Source organism: Phyllostomus hastatus, unplaced genomic scaffold (assembly GCF_019186645.2).
Source record: "Phyllostomus hastatus isolate PE091 unplaced genomic scaffold, TTU_PhHast_1.1 phas_contig_58, whole genome shotgun sequence".
NCBI classification, from domain to species: domain Eukaryota; kingdom Metazoa; phylum Chordata; class Mammalia; order Chiroptera; family Phyllostomidae; genus Phyllostomus; species Phyllostomus hastatus.
This window is the reverse complement of record NW_025333916.1, coordinates 57,619,993-57,637,730: the sequence shown is the minus strand read 5'-3', so window position 1 is coordinate 57,637,730 and position 17,738 is coordinate 57,619,993. Positions and strand designations below refer to the sequence as shown.

General features: G+C 35.4%; 1 protein-coding gene across 4 annotated transcripts in view; it reads left to right on the top strand.

Moving 5' to 3' along the window:
- Nucleotides 1-17,738, top strand: part of RICTOR (RPTOR independent companion of MTOR complex 2) — a 98,332-nt gene that overhangs the window by 52,482 nt on the left and 28,112 nt on the right. For all 4 annotated transcript variants that reach the window (XM_045847769.1, XM_045847767.1, XM_045847768.1 and 1 more), the window contains exons 9-20: nt 2,665-2,732; nt 4,524-4,591; nt 8,685-8,767; nt 10,542-10,629; nt 11,176-11,266; nt 11,379-11,445; nt 11,581-11,661; nt 13,355-13,455; nt 14,611-14,776; nt 15,090-15,191; nt 15,314-15,360; nt 17,319-17,454. In XM_045847769.1, the coding sequence (XP_045703725.1) occupies nt 2,665-2,732; nt 4,524-4,591; nt 8,685-8,767; nt 10,542-10,629; nt 11,176-11,266; nt 11,379-11,445; nt 11,581-11,661; nt 13,355-13,455; nt 14,611-14,776; nt 15,090-15,191; nt 15,314-15,360; nt 17,319-17,454 (1,098 nt within the window). The remainder of the gene's footprint in view (nt 1-2,664; nt 2,733-4,523; nt 4,592-8,684; nt 8,768-10,541; nt 10,630-11,175; nt 11,267-11,378; nt 11,446-11,580; nt 11,662-13,354; nt 13,456-14,610; nt 14,777-15,089; nt 15,192-15,313; nt 15,361-17,318; nt 17,455-17,738) is intronic.

Genomic DNA, 17,738 nt, shown 5'->3' with positions numbered 1-17,738 from the left:
TGACCTAGGCCTGGATAGAAGACCAGAGTATTTGGCAGTCCTGGGGGTTATGTCATGACAAGTCTAGAGACGTGTAACGTCCCTAGACCAAGTCTGACTTATCCCCCCAGACGTTTGCTGAAATGAGCATCTCTGCAAGATAGAGGCTACCAGGTCAGACCCTGAGGACAGCACAGGGGAACATGCTGTAGTCCCCACGCGCAGGACACAAAAGGCCTCCCAGGAGGAGGGGCCATGGGCAAAAGGGTAAAGGGCTTTAAAGGAGTAGTGAATTCACACTGATTATGCAGTTGCTTTTTTCCCTTGGTCCACTTACTGACTAGGATATAATTAGTAGCTGAAAATCCACATAGGCTTTTGCTGGGATCCGAAAAACGGGAGGAGCATTTAGCAGTAGTGTGTGGTACTAAAGTGACAAAACTGGGTATTTCATAGCTGATTTCCTATTCATGACATTCCCTAAAATCTGAAGCTATCATAGATGGGTAGCTAAAGATCTTAGTTCAAAACTTATGAAATAAAAAAATAAATCCAGTCAGCACCAAGGAGAAAAATACTTGTTAAGCTCTCCATTGAAAGCACTGGAGGGCTGTACTTGAGGAAAGGAAAACCAAAGTGTACTCTATCTTATCAGAATTGCAACATAGTCTCAACTTAACTTGGCAATCAGAAAAAATAATCAGCCTCCTTAACCTACTGAACAGTGGAAAAGATAAACCATCTAATAGAGATAACATCATTTGGATTATAAAATTCAACATGTCTGACTTTCAGTTAGGACTTTGATGGAATGTCATACAAAAAGATAAAGTCTATAAGACTGAAAACCCAAACAAAAAAATACTGTATAGAAATACTCCGAGTGGTGATCCACATTGTTGCAGTTAGAGGGGAAGGACTTTAAAACAACTATGATCCATTAGTTCAAAAAAATGGAGGAAAAGAGGAAGAAAATAGATGGGATAATGGAGAATCTCATCAGATAATTGTAATGTATAAAATAAGACAAATGGAAATTCTAGTACTGAAAAGCATAATACCTGAAATTCTGAACTCAATGAAGTTAAAAATTCATTTTGGGCAAGAAGATACCATTAGCAAAGTGGAAGAAAAGTCAGTAAAAATATTCAGAGTAAGGCACAGTGTGGGAAAAGAAAGCCACAAAACAAAAGGGGTAAAACATAATTGTTGTCTTTGGAAAAGAGACACAAATATAGGCAGAAACAAATATCCAGAGTCAATGGCCAAAACTTCTTTTTCTAAAACTGATGAAACTTCATGTTTGTAAAGCTTGGAAGACCCCAAATGAGATAATACAAAGAAAACAACATGTAGGCACATTATGGTCACATTGTTGAAAACCAAGACCAATAAAAATCTTAAGAGCGGCTTTAGAAAAAAAGACATTACTTTCAAAGGAACAAGTCTGACAGCGATTTCCCGACAGAATTAAGGGAAACCAGAAGAAAGTAGAATGGAAACTCTGGAGCGCTGAAAGAAAATAATGTCAAAATAATGCCCAGAGAAAATGACTTTGCAAAACAAAGGTCAAATAAAGGTTTTTCAGACTAAAGACCCAAGGGGATATAAAGAAACATTACTCTTCCCGGATTGCTTTCCCGTGTGTGTCGTGGGGAGGAACTGAGCCCTGTTGCCAACAGCTAGCACGTTGTGAGTAAACTGTCTGGAAGCAAATCCTCCAGCTCCCATCAAGCCTGCAGAATACTGCTGCCCCGATCAACATTTTGAATGAAGCGTGTGGGGGACCCTGAGTTGTAACTGCAGAGCTAAACCTCTCTTAGATTCCTGAGTCACAGAAACCATATGAGATAATAAATATTTATTATTATTTATAAAATGAGGCAGGCACAAAGAAAGAAAGTCTAGAGGGAGGCCTCAGTCAAAAGGAATATGATCTAAACAAATGTAGAAAGGAATGAAAAATGCCAGAAAAAGCACATATATGACTAAATATTTTTAAAAATACTGATTGTCAAAAGCAATATTAGTTATGTCTTCCATATTTTAAATTGAGTTTAAAATTAAAATTCAGACCACAATAATGCAATAGGCACTGATGGACATTAGCAAACGAGATAGAGTGGTTAAAGCTCTAGAATGAGTGAGTGTAGAAAGGTTGCTGAATATAGGGGCAATACACAAAATATAGCTTGGATTTCTTTATAATAGCAACAAGAGGAGAATGTAACTTATAAAATAAAACCGTTTCAGGAACGTTCAGAAGTGGGCGAAACTAAGTCATGGGGTTGTAGGTCAGGATCCTCCAATCCTGGGGTTGGTAGTGACTCGTGAGTACCAAGGGGGAGTAAGAAGGTTTTGAGGCTGCCGGTGTTTTCTTCATCTGGTGCTGGCTGCAGGAGAGCACTTAGTTTGAGAACATCCATCAAGTTGTGCATTTATGATTTGTGCACTGTTTTTTATATGTGTATGTGTGTTATACTTCTATTTAAAATTTTAAAAATTCAATTTCAATATTTAAAAAATCACTCAGGTATATTTCTTGATAATGAGTTTGAAGAAATAAGTCTCTTAAACAGTACCCAATTAAAGATATAGAGAAGTGGAATTAATTTTAACTCATTACAGAAAGAACGTGTTTTACAATAAAGGCACTTATTTTTTTCTCCTTTTTTTTTTTATTAGCGAATTTTAGCACCCTATACTGATTTTCACTACAGACATAGTCCAGATACAGCTGAAGGACAGCTCAAGTGAGTATCATTTGTTCCTAGTAATTTAAAAGGTGCTGTGTATCTTGCTAACAAAGTTTTGAATATTCCTGCTTGCATATAGAGTCGTCAGGGAAAAGTGAGTTTCAGTAAGTTTAGTATTTCATGGAATTATGTTGTAAGTCTCTGATAATGTAATTAATTGTGGTTTAAAAAATTAAAAGTGAACTTTGAGAAGTTTAAAGACTAATTTTATATATAAAAATATAAATTAGGCTGCAGTAGAAAGCTAGGACTTTATATTTTTTTAGTATAATTACATTGAGAGACTAAAAGAATAAAATAACAAGGATAGAATGAAGTGCTACCTTACTAACAAGTTGAGTAAATAGAAAGATAGCATAGGTAGAATATTGAAAGTAAGGTTAAAAGGGAAGTAAAAGGATATAAAGATTATTTTCTAAAAATGAGGCAGGATAATCTTCAGAGTTTTTTGGGAGAGAAAAAGCACATAGTTCACTAGATATTATGGGATAGCTTTTTAATTAAATTGATTAGACATCAAATAATGTACTATCTGTGAAGATTTTGCAAATGACACAATCCCTGCAAATATGCTATGAGGTGTTTCTCTGGTAGGATTGTTTGTTGCAGACATACTTATTTTGATAGTAAATATTAAAATTATTAAGTTATGGAACATTGTGAAATAGAGATATTTTTGTTGTTTTTCATTTTCCCCTTGAATTAAAAAAAGTGGTTGTATATCTTTAATCACCTCCATCACAGTGGACCCCTCACATTCTAACATATCATGACCTGAGCTAAGAAATCAAAATAGATGTTCTCTGTTTAAGACTTCTCAAACCTGTTTCTGCCAAGTTATGGATTTAAGGTTTTTAGACCCCTTTCTTGGGTTTTTCTTATGATACTTGGACATTCTCTTTATTGACACAGAGCATACATATTCTCTATTGCTGCATGACAAATTACTGCAAATGTAGCCCATTAAAACCGCAGCATTTTATTAGCTCCCAGTTCAGCAGCTCAGACGTCTGGAATGGCTGTTGTCTGGAGGTTATGGGGAGAAACCCATTTTCAGCCTCATTCAGGTTGTTGTCAACATTTACTTCCTTGCTGTTAAACAACTCAGGACCCTGGTTCCTTGCTGTAAGCTGGAGCCTCCTCTCAGCGTCCAGGGGCCAGCCTCTTTTCTTTTTGCCACGTGGTTCCCTCCGTCTTCAGACAGGAGGAGTTCCTCGCATTCTTGTGCTTGAATCTCAGACTTACCAGCTTGAGAAAACTCTTTAGTCGGATCAAGCCCACCAATAAACTCCCCATCTTACGGTCTGCTGGGCTCTCTAACGTAAACGTAACCACACTCAGGACAGTAAAATCATGTGCATAGGGTCCCCAGATTAGGACGTGGAAACTTGAGGTGACGGGGGTATTTCAGAGTTCTGACAGAAATGCTTACTAAGCAAGCTGGTGTTGTCTGTCTAGTGCTCAATTAAAAGTGATAATGAGCTATCTAAGAATACTTTTTTAAAAAAACGTGGAACTAAGTAAAAAAGTCAAAATATGTAACTTACCTTAAACTGTGTTGTGGATCTTAAATTGGAAGGGGGCCCTTATGTTATTGGATCCTTTACTTTGCGGCAGTTCTGATCTTCGTTTTTTTAACATGTTTAAATTCCTGTGTAAATACTTAAATGTTAACTAATGATAGTGTTCATTCTGCTATAGTACCAGGAAAAACTCACTTTTTGTTTTAACATTTTATTCTTTTCTTTGACCTCCTCACCCCTGCTGCCGTCCACGTACCACCCCCAGAGAAGACAGAGAAGCAAGGTTTCTAGCCAGTAAAATGGGAATCATAGCAACATTCCGGTCGTGGGCAGGTGAGTTCCTCAGTGCTGCTATACAACACTCTCTTATATGAGAAAAACTTCACTGTGCTTTCAAACGTTAAACTGTTATTGCAGCATCTAGTTTAGATGTTATTCTGGTCTTACCTTACATGTTATTTTTAGAGTTAAAGAGATTTGTACAAAACCATTAAAATTGACTATTTGTAAGTCTATACAGTCATGATTGCCTGGCCAATTAAGAAAGTTAAATATGATCTATACTTTTGTTACCTAAAAAAGTATAATATAAAATGTCATTAACACCAAATAAACAAGGTAGGCCATTAAATTTCTTTAGAAGAGGGATTATGCATGTTTTATCTTTCTGTGGAATAAAGACCAAACATTTTTCTTACATAATACCACCAATTATATTAGTAACTACCTTCTTCCTCCTTGACTTTGTAAAGTAATTTAAGGAATAGCATACAAAGGAGTGTAGCAGTAAGCAGAACTAGAAAATTTACCTAAACACTTTGATGTACCTAGATAACCCAAACAAACAGAAATCTTTTTCATGCAAATTCCTTTCCCAGTCATTGCCCGCCCGCCCCCCCCCCCCCCTCCCCAGTGTGTTTACAGGGACTTCCTCTGACCTCTCTGAGCTTCTGTGAAAACTGCGCTTGTGCTATGTGTGCCTGGTGGCTACCGATTTCCCTTACCCTTGGGATATACTAGTGTTTACAAGGGCCAAATGGTCACACATTCTTTCTTACACTGAGCCAGCCTCCCCACACTGTTTCAGTGTGGACACCAACACAGCTCTCCTGCCAAGCTTAGCTATCGCTGCCCTTGCTCCAGAACTCACTCTGTCCTCTGTAGCTGTGGCCATCACCCTTTGCTGGCCTTCAGCTTCCTTGCCCTTAGAGCTGTTCCTGTGTCACCAGATCATGAATTCTCTCCGGCTTTAACCACCAGGACAGCCTAGTTACTGTCTTCTCATTCTCCCTCCAGGCTTCCCTCTCCCTGTCACTCATCTCTGCCATTCTCTTCCCTTGCCTCCCTTAAACGTTCTTGCTGCCTTGCTTCCCTTTGTCCTGTGGCCTTTATATACTGATCCATCATTAGAAATGGGTACTATTTATGAGGTAAATTAGCTTTTTTATATTTGTGACATTATTTCTATTATATATAATAGATTTCAAAATCCAAATAACTGATTTACAAATAAACTCTAACAGTTTCTTCAGGAGTTGCAACTGCCTGTTTTCTAGACTATTAGTGTAGAGTATGATCTGTAAAGACTGTGTCTTAATCTATAATCTCTCACATTACATCAGACATCAAAGTTTGAGAAATACTGATATAAGTGCTTAAAAGCAACAACTTCAGAGTTCTATACAACTTTTTAAAAACATTTTCCTCCATCATTTTATTATCATAAATTTCAAATGTACAGCAAAATTATACAGTGAGCACCCAAATACTTTCACCACCTAAATTTTGCTCTGTTTACTTCATTACTTATTTGTTCATCTGCCCATCCCTCTGTGAATTTATCAGTCCTCTTCTTACATTATTCTAATGCATTTCACAGGAAGTTGCATATTTTAGTACTCTTGACCCCTAAACACTTGCGTATGAAGACTGTTACCTGGAGTTCAATATTTGTTTATGGCCCTGACTGATTATTTTTGTTTCTGTAGCTTTGTGTTTTTAGGTAAAATTTCCCCTTACATCACAAATCTTGAGTCTGTTTAATGAGTTTTCACAAATGCTTACATATGTGTATCCAAACCCTTTATAGGATATAGAACATTGCCACCACCCCAGAAGGTTCTCCCATGTCCCTCCCTGGTTAATCCCTAAACCAACACCCTGAGAAGTAACCATTGTTCTGTTTATTTCCATCATAGTCAGCTTTGCCTGTTCTGACTAAAACTTCATATAAGTGGAATCATAGTATATTTTTGCCTTTGTGTAAGGCTTTTTTTTTCCACTCAGTTTGATTTTGAGATTCATTCATGTTGTTGCATGTACCAATAATGTGTTCCTTTTTGTTGCTGAATAGTATTCGTTTGGGTAAATGTGTCACAGCATATTTAGTTCTCCTTCTGTTAGTGAATACCTAATCTGTTTCCAGCTTTGACTATTGTTAATAGGAGTGCCATAAGCAGTTTTATGCACTTCCTTTTGCAGATGTGAACTTTCATTTTTCCTGGGTAAAGACCCAAATGGAATTACTGGGTAACAAGGTGGATATATGTTTAGTTTTATAAAAAATTGTCAGTCTTTTTTCCAAAATACTTATACTTTGTTATACTTCTGTAATCATTGTATGTGAGTTCCAGTTGCTCTGCATCCTTGTCAGCATTTGGTGTTGTTGGTCTTTAATTTTGGCCAGTTTGCTGGGTGTGTAGAGGTATCTAATTGTGAATGGAATTTGCTTTTCCCCAATGACAAATGATATTGAACACTTTGTTTATTGACTATTCATACATTTTCTTTTGTGACATGATATTAATATGCTTAAAATTATTTGATTCAGTTCTCTCACTTAAAATTTTGATCCATACAATTTATTTGAAGTCTGTCAGTTTCACTCTTCTATGCTAAAAGTTAAATTTTAAGATTAAACTTTTTAAAAAATATATTTCATTAATTATGCTATTACAGTTGTCCCAATTTTTCCCCTTTGTCCCCCTCCACCCAGGATCCCCCTTCCCTCCAGCATCTCCACCCATATTAGTACATGTCCATGAGCTGGGCCTATAAGTTCTTCGGCTTTTCCATTTCTTATACTATTTTTGACATCCCCCTATCTATTTTGTACCTACCAATTATGCTTCTTAATCTCTGTACCTTTCTCCCCATTCTCCCCTTTCCCCCTTGCCACTTACAACCCTCTAAATGATCTCCATATCTGTGATTATGTTCCTATTATGATTATTAGCTTTGTTTTTTTTTTAGATTCAGCTGTGGATAGTTGTGAATTTGTTGCCCTTTTTAACGTTCACAGTTTTGATCTTTTTTTTTTTTTTTAAATAAGTCCCTTTAACATTTTGTGTAATAATGGCTTGGTGATGATGAACTCCTTTAGCTTTACAATGTCTGGGAAGTACTTTATCTGCCCTTCCATTCTAAATGATAGCTTTGCAGAGTAATCTTGGTTGGAGGTCCTTGCTTTTCATAGCTTTGAATACTTCTTGCCAGTCCCTTCTAGCCTGCAAAGTTTCTTTTGAGAAATTGGCTGATAGTCTTATGGGCACTCCTTTGTAGGTAACTCTCTGCTCTTCCCTTGCTGCTTTCAAGATTATCTCTTTATCTTTAACCTTTGGTATTTTAATTGTGATATGTGTTGGTGTGGTTGTCTTTGGGTCCACCTTGTTTCGGAAGCACCTGAACAAGGTGCACCTTGACTCTGTGCTTCCTGGGCTTGGATATTTATCTCCTTCACCAAATTCAGGAAATTTTCCTTCATTATTTTTTTCAAATAAGTTTTTAATTTCTTCTTTCTCTTCTCCTTCTGACATTCCTATGATTTGGATGTTGGTATGTTTTAAAGTTGTCCCAGAGGTTCTTAAGCCTCTCCTCACTTTTTTTAATTCTTTTTTCTTCCTGCTGTTCTAATTGAATGCTTTCTCTTTATTTCATTTAGTGTAACCTTCATTTTATCCCTTAATGTTTTTGCTGTGTTCAGTGAGTTCTTTGTGCTTTCTGATCACCAGTGTTTTGAACTCTGCATCTGATAGGTTGGTTATCTAAACTTTTAAAAGACTAATGCCAAGAAGACTTTTTCACTTTAGTTTAAGAATGCATTAAATAAGGGAGAAAGACCATTGTCTTACTCTCTCCAATATTTTTATTTCCTGAGAATCACTCATCAATAAATGGGAGTCGTAAGCAGTCAGATACTATAAACTTTTGGGGGTGTGAAACAGATAGAAGAAGGACATAAAATTACTGGTAATCTCTAATCAGTAGGCAATTCAGAGAATGTTTGAAATATACTATCACTTGTGATACCCAAATAATACAATATTATAGTTTAGCTTGGAAAAACACTACAGATTTTTATATTATGGATATATTACTAAAAAAAATTTTGAAATTCTAGTCAATGATTTTTTTTTATTTTCTGTAGGTATTATTAATTTATGTAAACCTGGAAACTCTGGCATTCAGTCTTTAATTGGAGTACTTTGCATACCAAATATGGAAATAAGGGTAGGTAAAAGTAATGCTGATTATAAAAAGCTTATTTCAGATGATGCCTTTTCCTCATGAATTGCTAATCTATATCATAGAGCATTTAGAAAATACATAAATAAATATTTACAACTTAGTTGAATCTTAAGGATAATATGAATCATTAGAAATACTGCTGTTAGGAACTGTGGCTGTACTAAATTTAGATAAAAATATGAAGTTAATTATGCTTTATTCTTTAAATATGCAAACAATACAGAAAGGCATTCTCATTGTAAAAGGTTCAAGCAATACAGAATTATATTTAGGAAAAAGTAACTGATATTTATGCATCTTCAGGCTTTTAACATGGTTTTATAATATAAGTGGTTTTGATTAAAATTGGTTTGTGTATATACGTATGTTCTTGAGTGTGTGTATATACGTGTGTGTGTGTGTGTGTGTGTGTGTGTGTGTGTGTGTGTGTGTAGTCTGTCCGGAAAAATTCCAGCCCGTGTTAATATAACAAGAACAGTTTGCGCGACGTGTGTAACCTGACAACCCAGAAGAACAATGGTGACTTCACTGCACTAGTCAGTGGGGGCGGTAGATGCTGCTGAGTGAGCACGTGTACTGTGTGGCCATTGCATTCAAAATGACTGAGCGAGTAGAGCAACGAATCTGCCTCAGATTTTGCCTTAAGTTTGAACATGCCTCTGCAGAAACTATTCGGATGATTCAGAAGGCTGCAGGTATGGGCAGCTGGTGATTGGCAGCACCATCACAGACAGTGTGCCTGCGAATGCATCATATTTTGTGCAGAGTTTTTTTGGTGAAACATCAAATCACCCAGGTGACTCAGCCCCTCTTTAGCCCAGATTTGGTACCCTGCGACTTCTGGCTTTTCCCAAAACTAAAATGTCCTTTGAGAGGGAAGAGGTTTTAAACTGTTGATAAGATTCAGGAATATATGACTGGGCAGCTGATGGTGACTGGGAGAACTGTGTGAGGTCCCAAGGTGCCTGTCTGAAGGGGACTGAAGCGTCATTGTCCTGTGTATAATATTTCTTGTGTCTTCCTCAATAAATGTCTCATTTTCGTATTATGAGGCTGGATACCTTCTGGACAGACTATATGTACATACATGCTTGTTTATTAGATGTATTCATAAATTTTTAATGTATAAGAATTCATATTTTACAGCCAAAACAAATTACCAAATGGAAATTGGAGGGGAAAATTAACTTTTTCTTTCCCCCTTCAGTGTGTTTTAATTTTGTTCAAAAGAAAAAAATTTTTTCTTTTGTTTATATAAACCAAATTTAGAGTTGAGCAATATTATTAGAAAATATTAGCCAGGGGTGCCTCACTTAAAGTGTAAACTAAAAAGCATTTAGACAATGAAAATGGAAGGTTGTGGTTATAGGTGGAAAGATTGAGAATCCAGCAACTAGAGGTTGAGGCGGTTTGATTGACTTATTACTCAGGAGATGATGAAATAACGTGGCCTTTGGAATCTGACTGACTGAGGTTTGACTAGTTTTATTATTTATAGTTCTGTGACCTTGGGCATATTACTTTTAACCTTTAAATCTGTTTCTTCACATGTACAATGAGGTTACTAAAGACTTATTGAAAAGATTAAATCATGTATGTAGTAAGCATTTAGTAATTAATTTTTATTGAGCGTAGCTCAGAAATATGTATTAGTCTGTTTTTTCAATTTTTAATTCTATGAATAAGATATTCATAGCATCTTTCAGCAAATATTTTTTCCAGAAAAGTAAACGAACTTATTTATTTGCACTTGTAGCGAGGTCTGCTTGAAGTGCTTTATGATATATTTCGCCTTCCTCTACCTGCTGTGACTGAAGAGTTCATAGAAGCGCTGCTCAGTGTAGGTAAGTGCTAAGTGTATTTGCATCTGTTCAAATGTTGTCATTTTTAAAATGGCATACCTAATTGAGTGAGACACATTCCCTTAAAGGAAAAATACTGAACTACATATTGAATATGATTTTCTTTTATTATTGCATCATAGTGGCATGAAATTAATATAGAAATAAAAACTGCACTAGATTTCTAAAAATAAAATTAATTTCTTCTTTGTCACCCTATCTCTTTCAAATAAGCAATGAAAATAATAGAAAGATGGACCAAGGACGAAAGAGGAGACAATAAGAAATTTGCATAATTCTCAGATTAGATAATCTAATTCTTGTCTTTTTTTCTTTTAGTGAAATGACCCCAAAGTCCCAAAATAAAGTTAGATTTGTATATATTTACATAAATCATTTTTTTCTGTATGTATTTTTTAATCTATTTTTTTTCTAACTAGTATTTAAAAAGATTATTTATAGCCTGGCTAGCTGGTAGTTATATACACTTATCTAAGTGTTTCAGTAACATCTAATTATCTTCTACCTACCTACCTTTAACTATTTTAGATCCAGGTAGATTCCAAGACAGCTGGAGGCTTTCAGATGGCTTTGTAGCAGCTGAGGCAAAAACTATTCTTCCTCATCGTGCCAGATCCAGGTAGAATTTAGATACATAAATGGTTCAGCTTTATTACAGCTACTGTTTTTATGTTAAATTATATAATATATGGAATATTGTTTAAGTTGTTTCTGTGCGGTGTTTATTACAGGCCAGACCTCATGGATAATTATTTGGCATTGATACTTTCCGCATTCATTCGTAATGGACTTTTAGAGGTAAGACTTACAAACCCCATTTTATTCGATTTTATATATTTTCTCTAACAGAATTCTTTCAGAGCAACAGACATTTGTGTAAATGTGTTTGTGTATACTGTTTTGTGACTGTGGTATTTCTTCTTCTTTTCCAAGGGTTTGGTTGAAGTGATAACGAACAGTGAGGACCTTATCTCAGTGAGAGCCACCATCCTTCTTGGGGAGCTTTTACACATGGTGAGCCGGCCAGCTCCTGATGGCGTCTGATGTCATTCATATTTTAACTTAGGAAATAGGTTATGTTAACAATGTTACTTTGTATTCTCTCAAAGAATAAATACATGTTTTCAGACATACATCTTTTCGTTGCAAAGAACCCTTGATGTCTTATATCTTGATATATATTGGCTAGTTTTAGAAATGAAACAAACATAAAAAGTACAAAGTACCAAATAAGGATTTTTGCACTAACTTTCAATGCTGACAGTTTGAGTCTTTTAAATCTTAATCTCTCTTAGAAAGACTTTCTAAGGAATTATAAAACTACAGATACTACTTCAGTCAGCTAGGAATGGAGTATGGCAGTCAGTGCCTGAGTTTTAGAGAACTTTGTGCAGAAGTTCAAATTATACTTGCCTTGTTCGAACACAGTCACCTCTGTAAACGTACCTGTTGAGGTTCATGGGGTGGGCATCTTTGTTTTCTGGGGCTTTTTTTTGTTTTTGTCTTGTTTTGTTTTGTTTTTGCCGTGATTTTGTGACATCAATACTGTCTGAAAACAAGGAGCTAGGAAAGTGATCTGATCATTCTTTACTCCCAGTAAATCAAACAATGAGGAAGCTTTGCTTATAAGATAGAAGTTTATATTTGTTAGGTTACCTCTTAGTTAATAAAATGCTAAGTAAAAAGAACTATTTTAAACTCAGTAAGGAAGAAGTAGCCCCGTGGCAAATCTTTTAAAATTATACTACATCTTGCTATTATTGGCAGAGTATTTGTTTTAGTTATTGTTTTAGCACCCTACTTCCCCAGTTGTTGTTGTTTTATTTTGAGGTTTTTTTCCCCATGTAGCAGCTCAGCTGTGTGAGTGAAGGAAAGAGAAGTAAACAGAGTTTAATGATAACTGTCTTGTTTATCAATAAATTATTTAGCCACTTGCTCTCTTCTCCTTCAGTGAATCTATGAAGGAATTAAGTAATATTGCAGGTTCTCAGGTTTGATTATTTTGATTTCTGTCCTTAAAATATCATTTCCTATAAGCATATTAATATCCAGAACTATTTAATTTTATAGAAATGAATCACTTTTTTTCTTTTCACCTACACACCAGAATTCTATGATTCTCGTGAAATATAAAAGTGCTGTTGAGTAGTACAGTGGTGTTTGTTCATTACTTATTACTCTTACATCTTCTGGCTTCCACATTTAATTAATTTAGTTATCTTCATTGATAAAAGCAGATTGAGTGGTAGAATTTTATTTGGAAAGCAGGAGTTAATAAGTTTCTTATTTTAAATATCAGAATATGAGGAAAACCTGTTTTGAGTAAGTGGTTTTTAAAACCTAAGAAGTCAATTCATAAGATACTGCATCTAGCATTTTATATATTACTTTTAATGTAAATTATAGCTCTGGATCTGTTTTGTTGTATTGTTTTTTGAAATCATTTAAAGATTGAGTTTAATTATGTACCACTTAAAAATTACAATTTAATGTTATAACGAACTATGTGTGAGATTTAGTATTATTAATGTGAGTCTATATTTGTTATATCCCTTTGTGGAAAATAAGATAAACTTATAAATAAATATGTATTGTAAAGTAAATCATGGTTAATTTCATGAGTAAAACCTTAGTCTTTTTATTATATCTACAGATAGTCTAGAACATAAAATATTTCTCTGCTCTCAAAAATGTTGTTTCCTTTTAGGCAAACACAATTCTTCCTCATTCACATAGCCATCATTTGCACTGCCTGCCAACCCTAATGAATATGGCAGCCTCCTTTGATATCCCCAAGGAGAAAAGAGTGTAAGTATCAGAGTTCTAGGAAAGTTTTTGCTAGGTATCTTTAATACCCAATTAGTTAACCCTCTCTTCTTTTTAAAAAGTAGTATGAATGGGCTATGCTTGGAAGTTCTATGGAAACCGTACAGATAGGAGGAAAATTAATAGTTTCATTTTTTATTATTTGTATTTTAGGCCACAAAGTATTAGAGCTTGGTAAAATCAATTCTTTCTAGCATGTTTCTGGACAAGGGCATCAACTTTCTACCAGATTAATAAAAATGTTGGTTGTGAGATTTTGGGACTATTTTATGTTTCAAGCAGCAATTAGGGCTTGTTTTTAATGTTTAAATTATTTCAAGTGAATAAAGCACAAAGATTAACAGTGTTTTCCTTTATACGTGGGGTTAAAATTAATGTTGGAATTTCATAGCCCATACTATAGGCATTGAAGTAAGCTAAACTCTGAAAGAAATATTGCAAATACAGAATCTATAAACAAAGGTTTGGTAATATAGCTATTGCTTTGCTGGAATTCCAGTTCTAATAACAAAATATAATATGTAGGGTAAAGGTAGAGGAGCTTGATTGGGAAGGGCTAGCAGGAATCTTTTCATTTGGTAAAGATTACGTCTAGGCCAGGGGCATCTGTTTTTCAGGTGTGATAATAAAAATCTGTATTTTTGGACCTCATATTTTTGTAATGATAGTAAAATATAGTTCATTAGCTGTTCAAAACTATGAATTTTTGTTAACAGTTCATAGTAATATTCTACTTAATTTAATTCTGTCAATGAAAATACTGTTGTTTAACAAGCTGATGTATTATAAACCGAGGGCCTTATGGGCCCTCTCAGTCCTAACTCCAGGCTTACCTTAGTGATGGTAACTTTCAGCTTTTATGTCAGTAATTTCATAAGGAAAAATACACTTTCCCAGAGCTTGGTAGACTTAAATTTACTGGGTCAGTTTATGGCCATGAATTTCTTCATACATTTGAGCAGTGTTCTTAATTTCTTTTTCTTTGTGGTTCCATATTTGATTAAATAATTTACTTTTTAGTGACAATCCCTATACTTGAATTTATGCAAGTTTTAATAGAGTAATTTACCAAAGTGATCTCTTTAAAATTATGCTAGCTTACTGCAGTACTTACTGATTGAAATTTTTTCTCATTAGGCGAGCCAGTGCAGCCTTGAACTGTTTAAAACGCTTCCATGAAATGAAGAAACGAGGACCTAAACCTTACAGCCTTCACTTAGACCACATTATTCAGAAAGCAATTGTAACACACCAGAAACGGGATCAGTATCTCCGAGTTCAGAAGGATATATTTGTTCTTAAGGTACTGACACAAAATTGCAATTTTTAACTTGGTTTCTTAAGTATGCACATACTTGCTTGGATTTTAGTATGCATATACTTACTTGACTTTTCAGTTTTATTCATGCATATGGATTTTCAGATGGCTTCCAAGTTTTGTAATGATTAGGCAGACTAGGCAGTTTAGAACTGTGTCTTTGTAACTTTTAAAGTTAAAATTTTGATAATCCATTATTAAATGAAAAATGTTCTCTTTTGTTTTTAAAATTTAAGCATAGTTTTCTGATTTGAGACAGTTTGCCTTAATTTTCCTTATTACTTTCTGATGATTTTAGGATACAGAGGAAGCTCTTTTAATGAACCTTAGAGATAGCCAAGTCCTTCAACATAAAGAGAATCTTGAATGGAATTGGAATCTTATAGGGACCATTCTTAAGGTATGACAAGGTGCTTCTTGGTAATGACTTGATCATCTTCATTTTATTGTTCACTTTAATTCATCATAGTTTTGTTTGACGTTGGTAAATACATTTACAATATAAATATTATGTTTTTCTAGTGGCCAAATGTAAACCTAAGAAACTATAAAGATGAACAGTTACACAGGTATGTAAGAACTATTTTGCTTTTTAAATGTAAAGACTTAGCTTGGAATTATACCTAATCTGTTAATCAGTGCTTTAAAGATACATACATACATACATACATTGTAATAGTTGGTACTCTACACATAAACACAGATGCTCCTTGACTCATGGTGGGGTTACATCCCTATAAACCTATAAAATCATACGTTGAAAGACGAAAATTCATTTAATGGACCTAACTTACTGAACATCATACCTTAGCCTACCTCAGACTTGCTCAGAACACAATGTACAGAAACTCGGGCAACGCAGCGCACTGTGGAGTGTCAGTCGTCTGCCCCGGTGACCACATACCTGCCCGGGAGCTGCGGCCTGCTGCCGCCGCCCAGCGTCACAAGGGAGTGTTGTGCTGCATGTCCCCAGCCTGGGGACAGTTCGCCGTTCAGAACTTAAAGTGCAGGTTCTGCTGAATGCTTATCTGTCTCGCACCATTGTAAAGTTGAAAAATTGTTAGTCCTAGGCCATCTTTTTATACAATTTTATGTGTAGTCTTATTTTATAACCAGAAAGTATTAGTTCGTTCTCTTTCCAGTTGTTATTTAGTTTTGGAACAAATGAAGTGCTTGAGGTAAAAGTTTCTCAAATTGGGCACTAGCAACCCTGTAGTGACCTTACCCTAGTGTGTGCGAATGGCGGAGTAAGGACATGTTCCCTCCCAAAATGATGGCCACTAGCAGTAGTCTGCTTCTGCTTCCATTTGCATCTGGTTTTGAAGGGTTAGCCATTCTTCCTCCTCTTCGCACTCACCTTCAGTTCATGCTCCACACTTTCCACAAAACATGCTAATACTCATAACAAATACAGCACTTCAAGCTTTTATGCATTTTACTGCATCTGAGTTGGGTAACCAACCACCAGTACTGATCTCCTTGGAGAAGTAAAGAGGGCCTTTACTTCATGATTTTTATGTTTTTTGATTTTTTAAAGATTTTATTTAGTTAGTTTTAGAAAGGAAGGGAGGGAGAAAGAGAGGGAAAGAAACATCAGTGTGTGGTTGCCTCTCACGCGCCCCCTCCTGGGAACCTGGCCCACAACTCAGGCATGCGCCCTGACTGGGAATCGAACCCATGGCCCTTTGGTTTGCAGGCCAGTGTTCAGTCCACTCAGCCACGCAACCCAGGGATACATCATGGTTTTGATTGTATTCATCAACTCATGATATTTGACTTAAGATCTACATTGAAATTGGAGAATTATATAGATCACATAAATTACATAGGGCTAAAGAAGCACAGCACTGACTTCTGTACTCCTTGAGAGCAGAGACGAAGTCTCGTTCACTTGTGTTTCTCCAGCTTCTCTCTCACTGGCACCTTTATTAGATTGGGTCATAGTGAATGAAACTAAGTTGAACTGAATTAAATGGAAACTTAGATGTTGAAAACTATAACATTGAAATACCACAAATGATGTTCATTGCTTCATAAATTAAGGTGCCCAAAATTTACCTGCAGTTTTTATACTTGGCTTTTTGCCCAATTATGAAAACAAAAAAGATAATTATAGTGTGGTAACATGCTTACAGTTATCTAGAATAAGATTATTTTATGGAGTCCTGGTATAAAGTTTTTTATAAAGTATAACAGAAGAAAATTTATGTCCAGATGACTTTCTCATATGTATCTAACCGTATCTTCCGCTATCTTGTATCTGCATTTTCCCGCTAGCACCTTTATTCTCCACAATTTATTTCAGGCATCATCTCACTGTAAAATTCTTATTTTACACAAATATTCTTTAAAATGAAGGGGTTTGAGGAGATTTTTGTTTTGTGTTCTGTGTGTGTGTTAAATTTCTTGCCACTTACCTCAATGGTTTAGACCTAAAACATTCAAAACTTTATTATTCCTTAAGGTATGGTTAAGATTCTAAAGTAATTGTTTGGTTTCTTTGCTTCTAATTTTATTTGGATCTTAGGTTTGTACGAAGACTGCTTTATTTTTACAAGCCCAGCAGTAAATTATACGCCAACCTGGACCTGGACTTTGCCAAGTCAAAGCAACTGACAGTTGTGGGCTGCCACTTCACCGAATTTCTTCTTGAGTCTGAAGAGGTAATAAGCACTTTGAGTATTTTCCAGAGCAGATCTTTTTCATTAAGTTTTCTCCCTTTTATTTCTGAATATGCATAAACTATATTTAGAAACATAGGGAATGAGCAGACCTAGATTTGAATCCTGCTACTTTTGTGACTTTGGGCAAGTAATTTGCCTCCTGGAACACCTGGTTTTCTCCTTATTGAATGGAAAGTAACACCATCTCCATGCAGCATTGTGTCTGATGGGATTAAAAACAGCAGGTACTCAGTGACTCAATCTGTTACTAGTAACTTCATCAT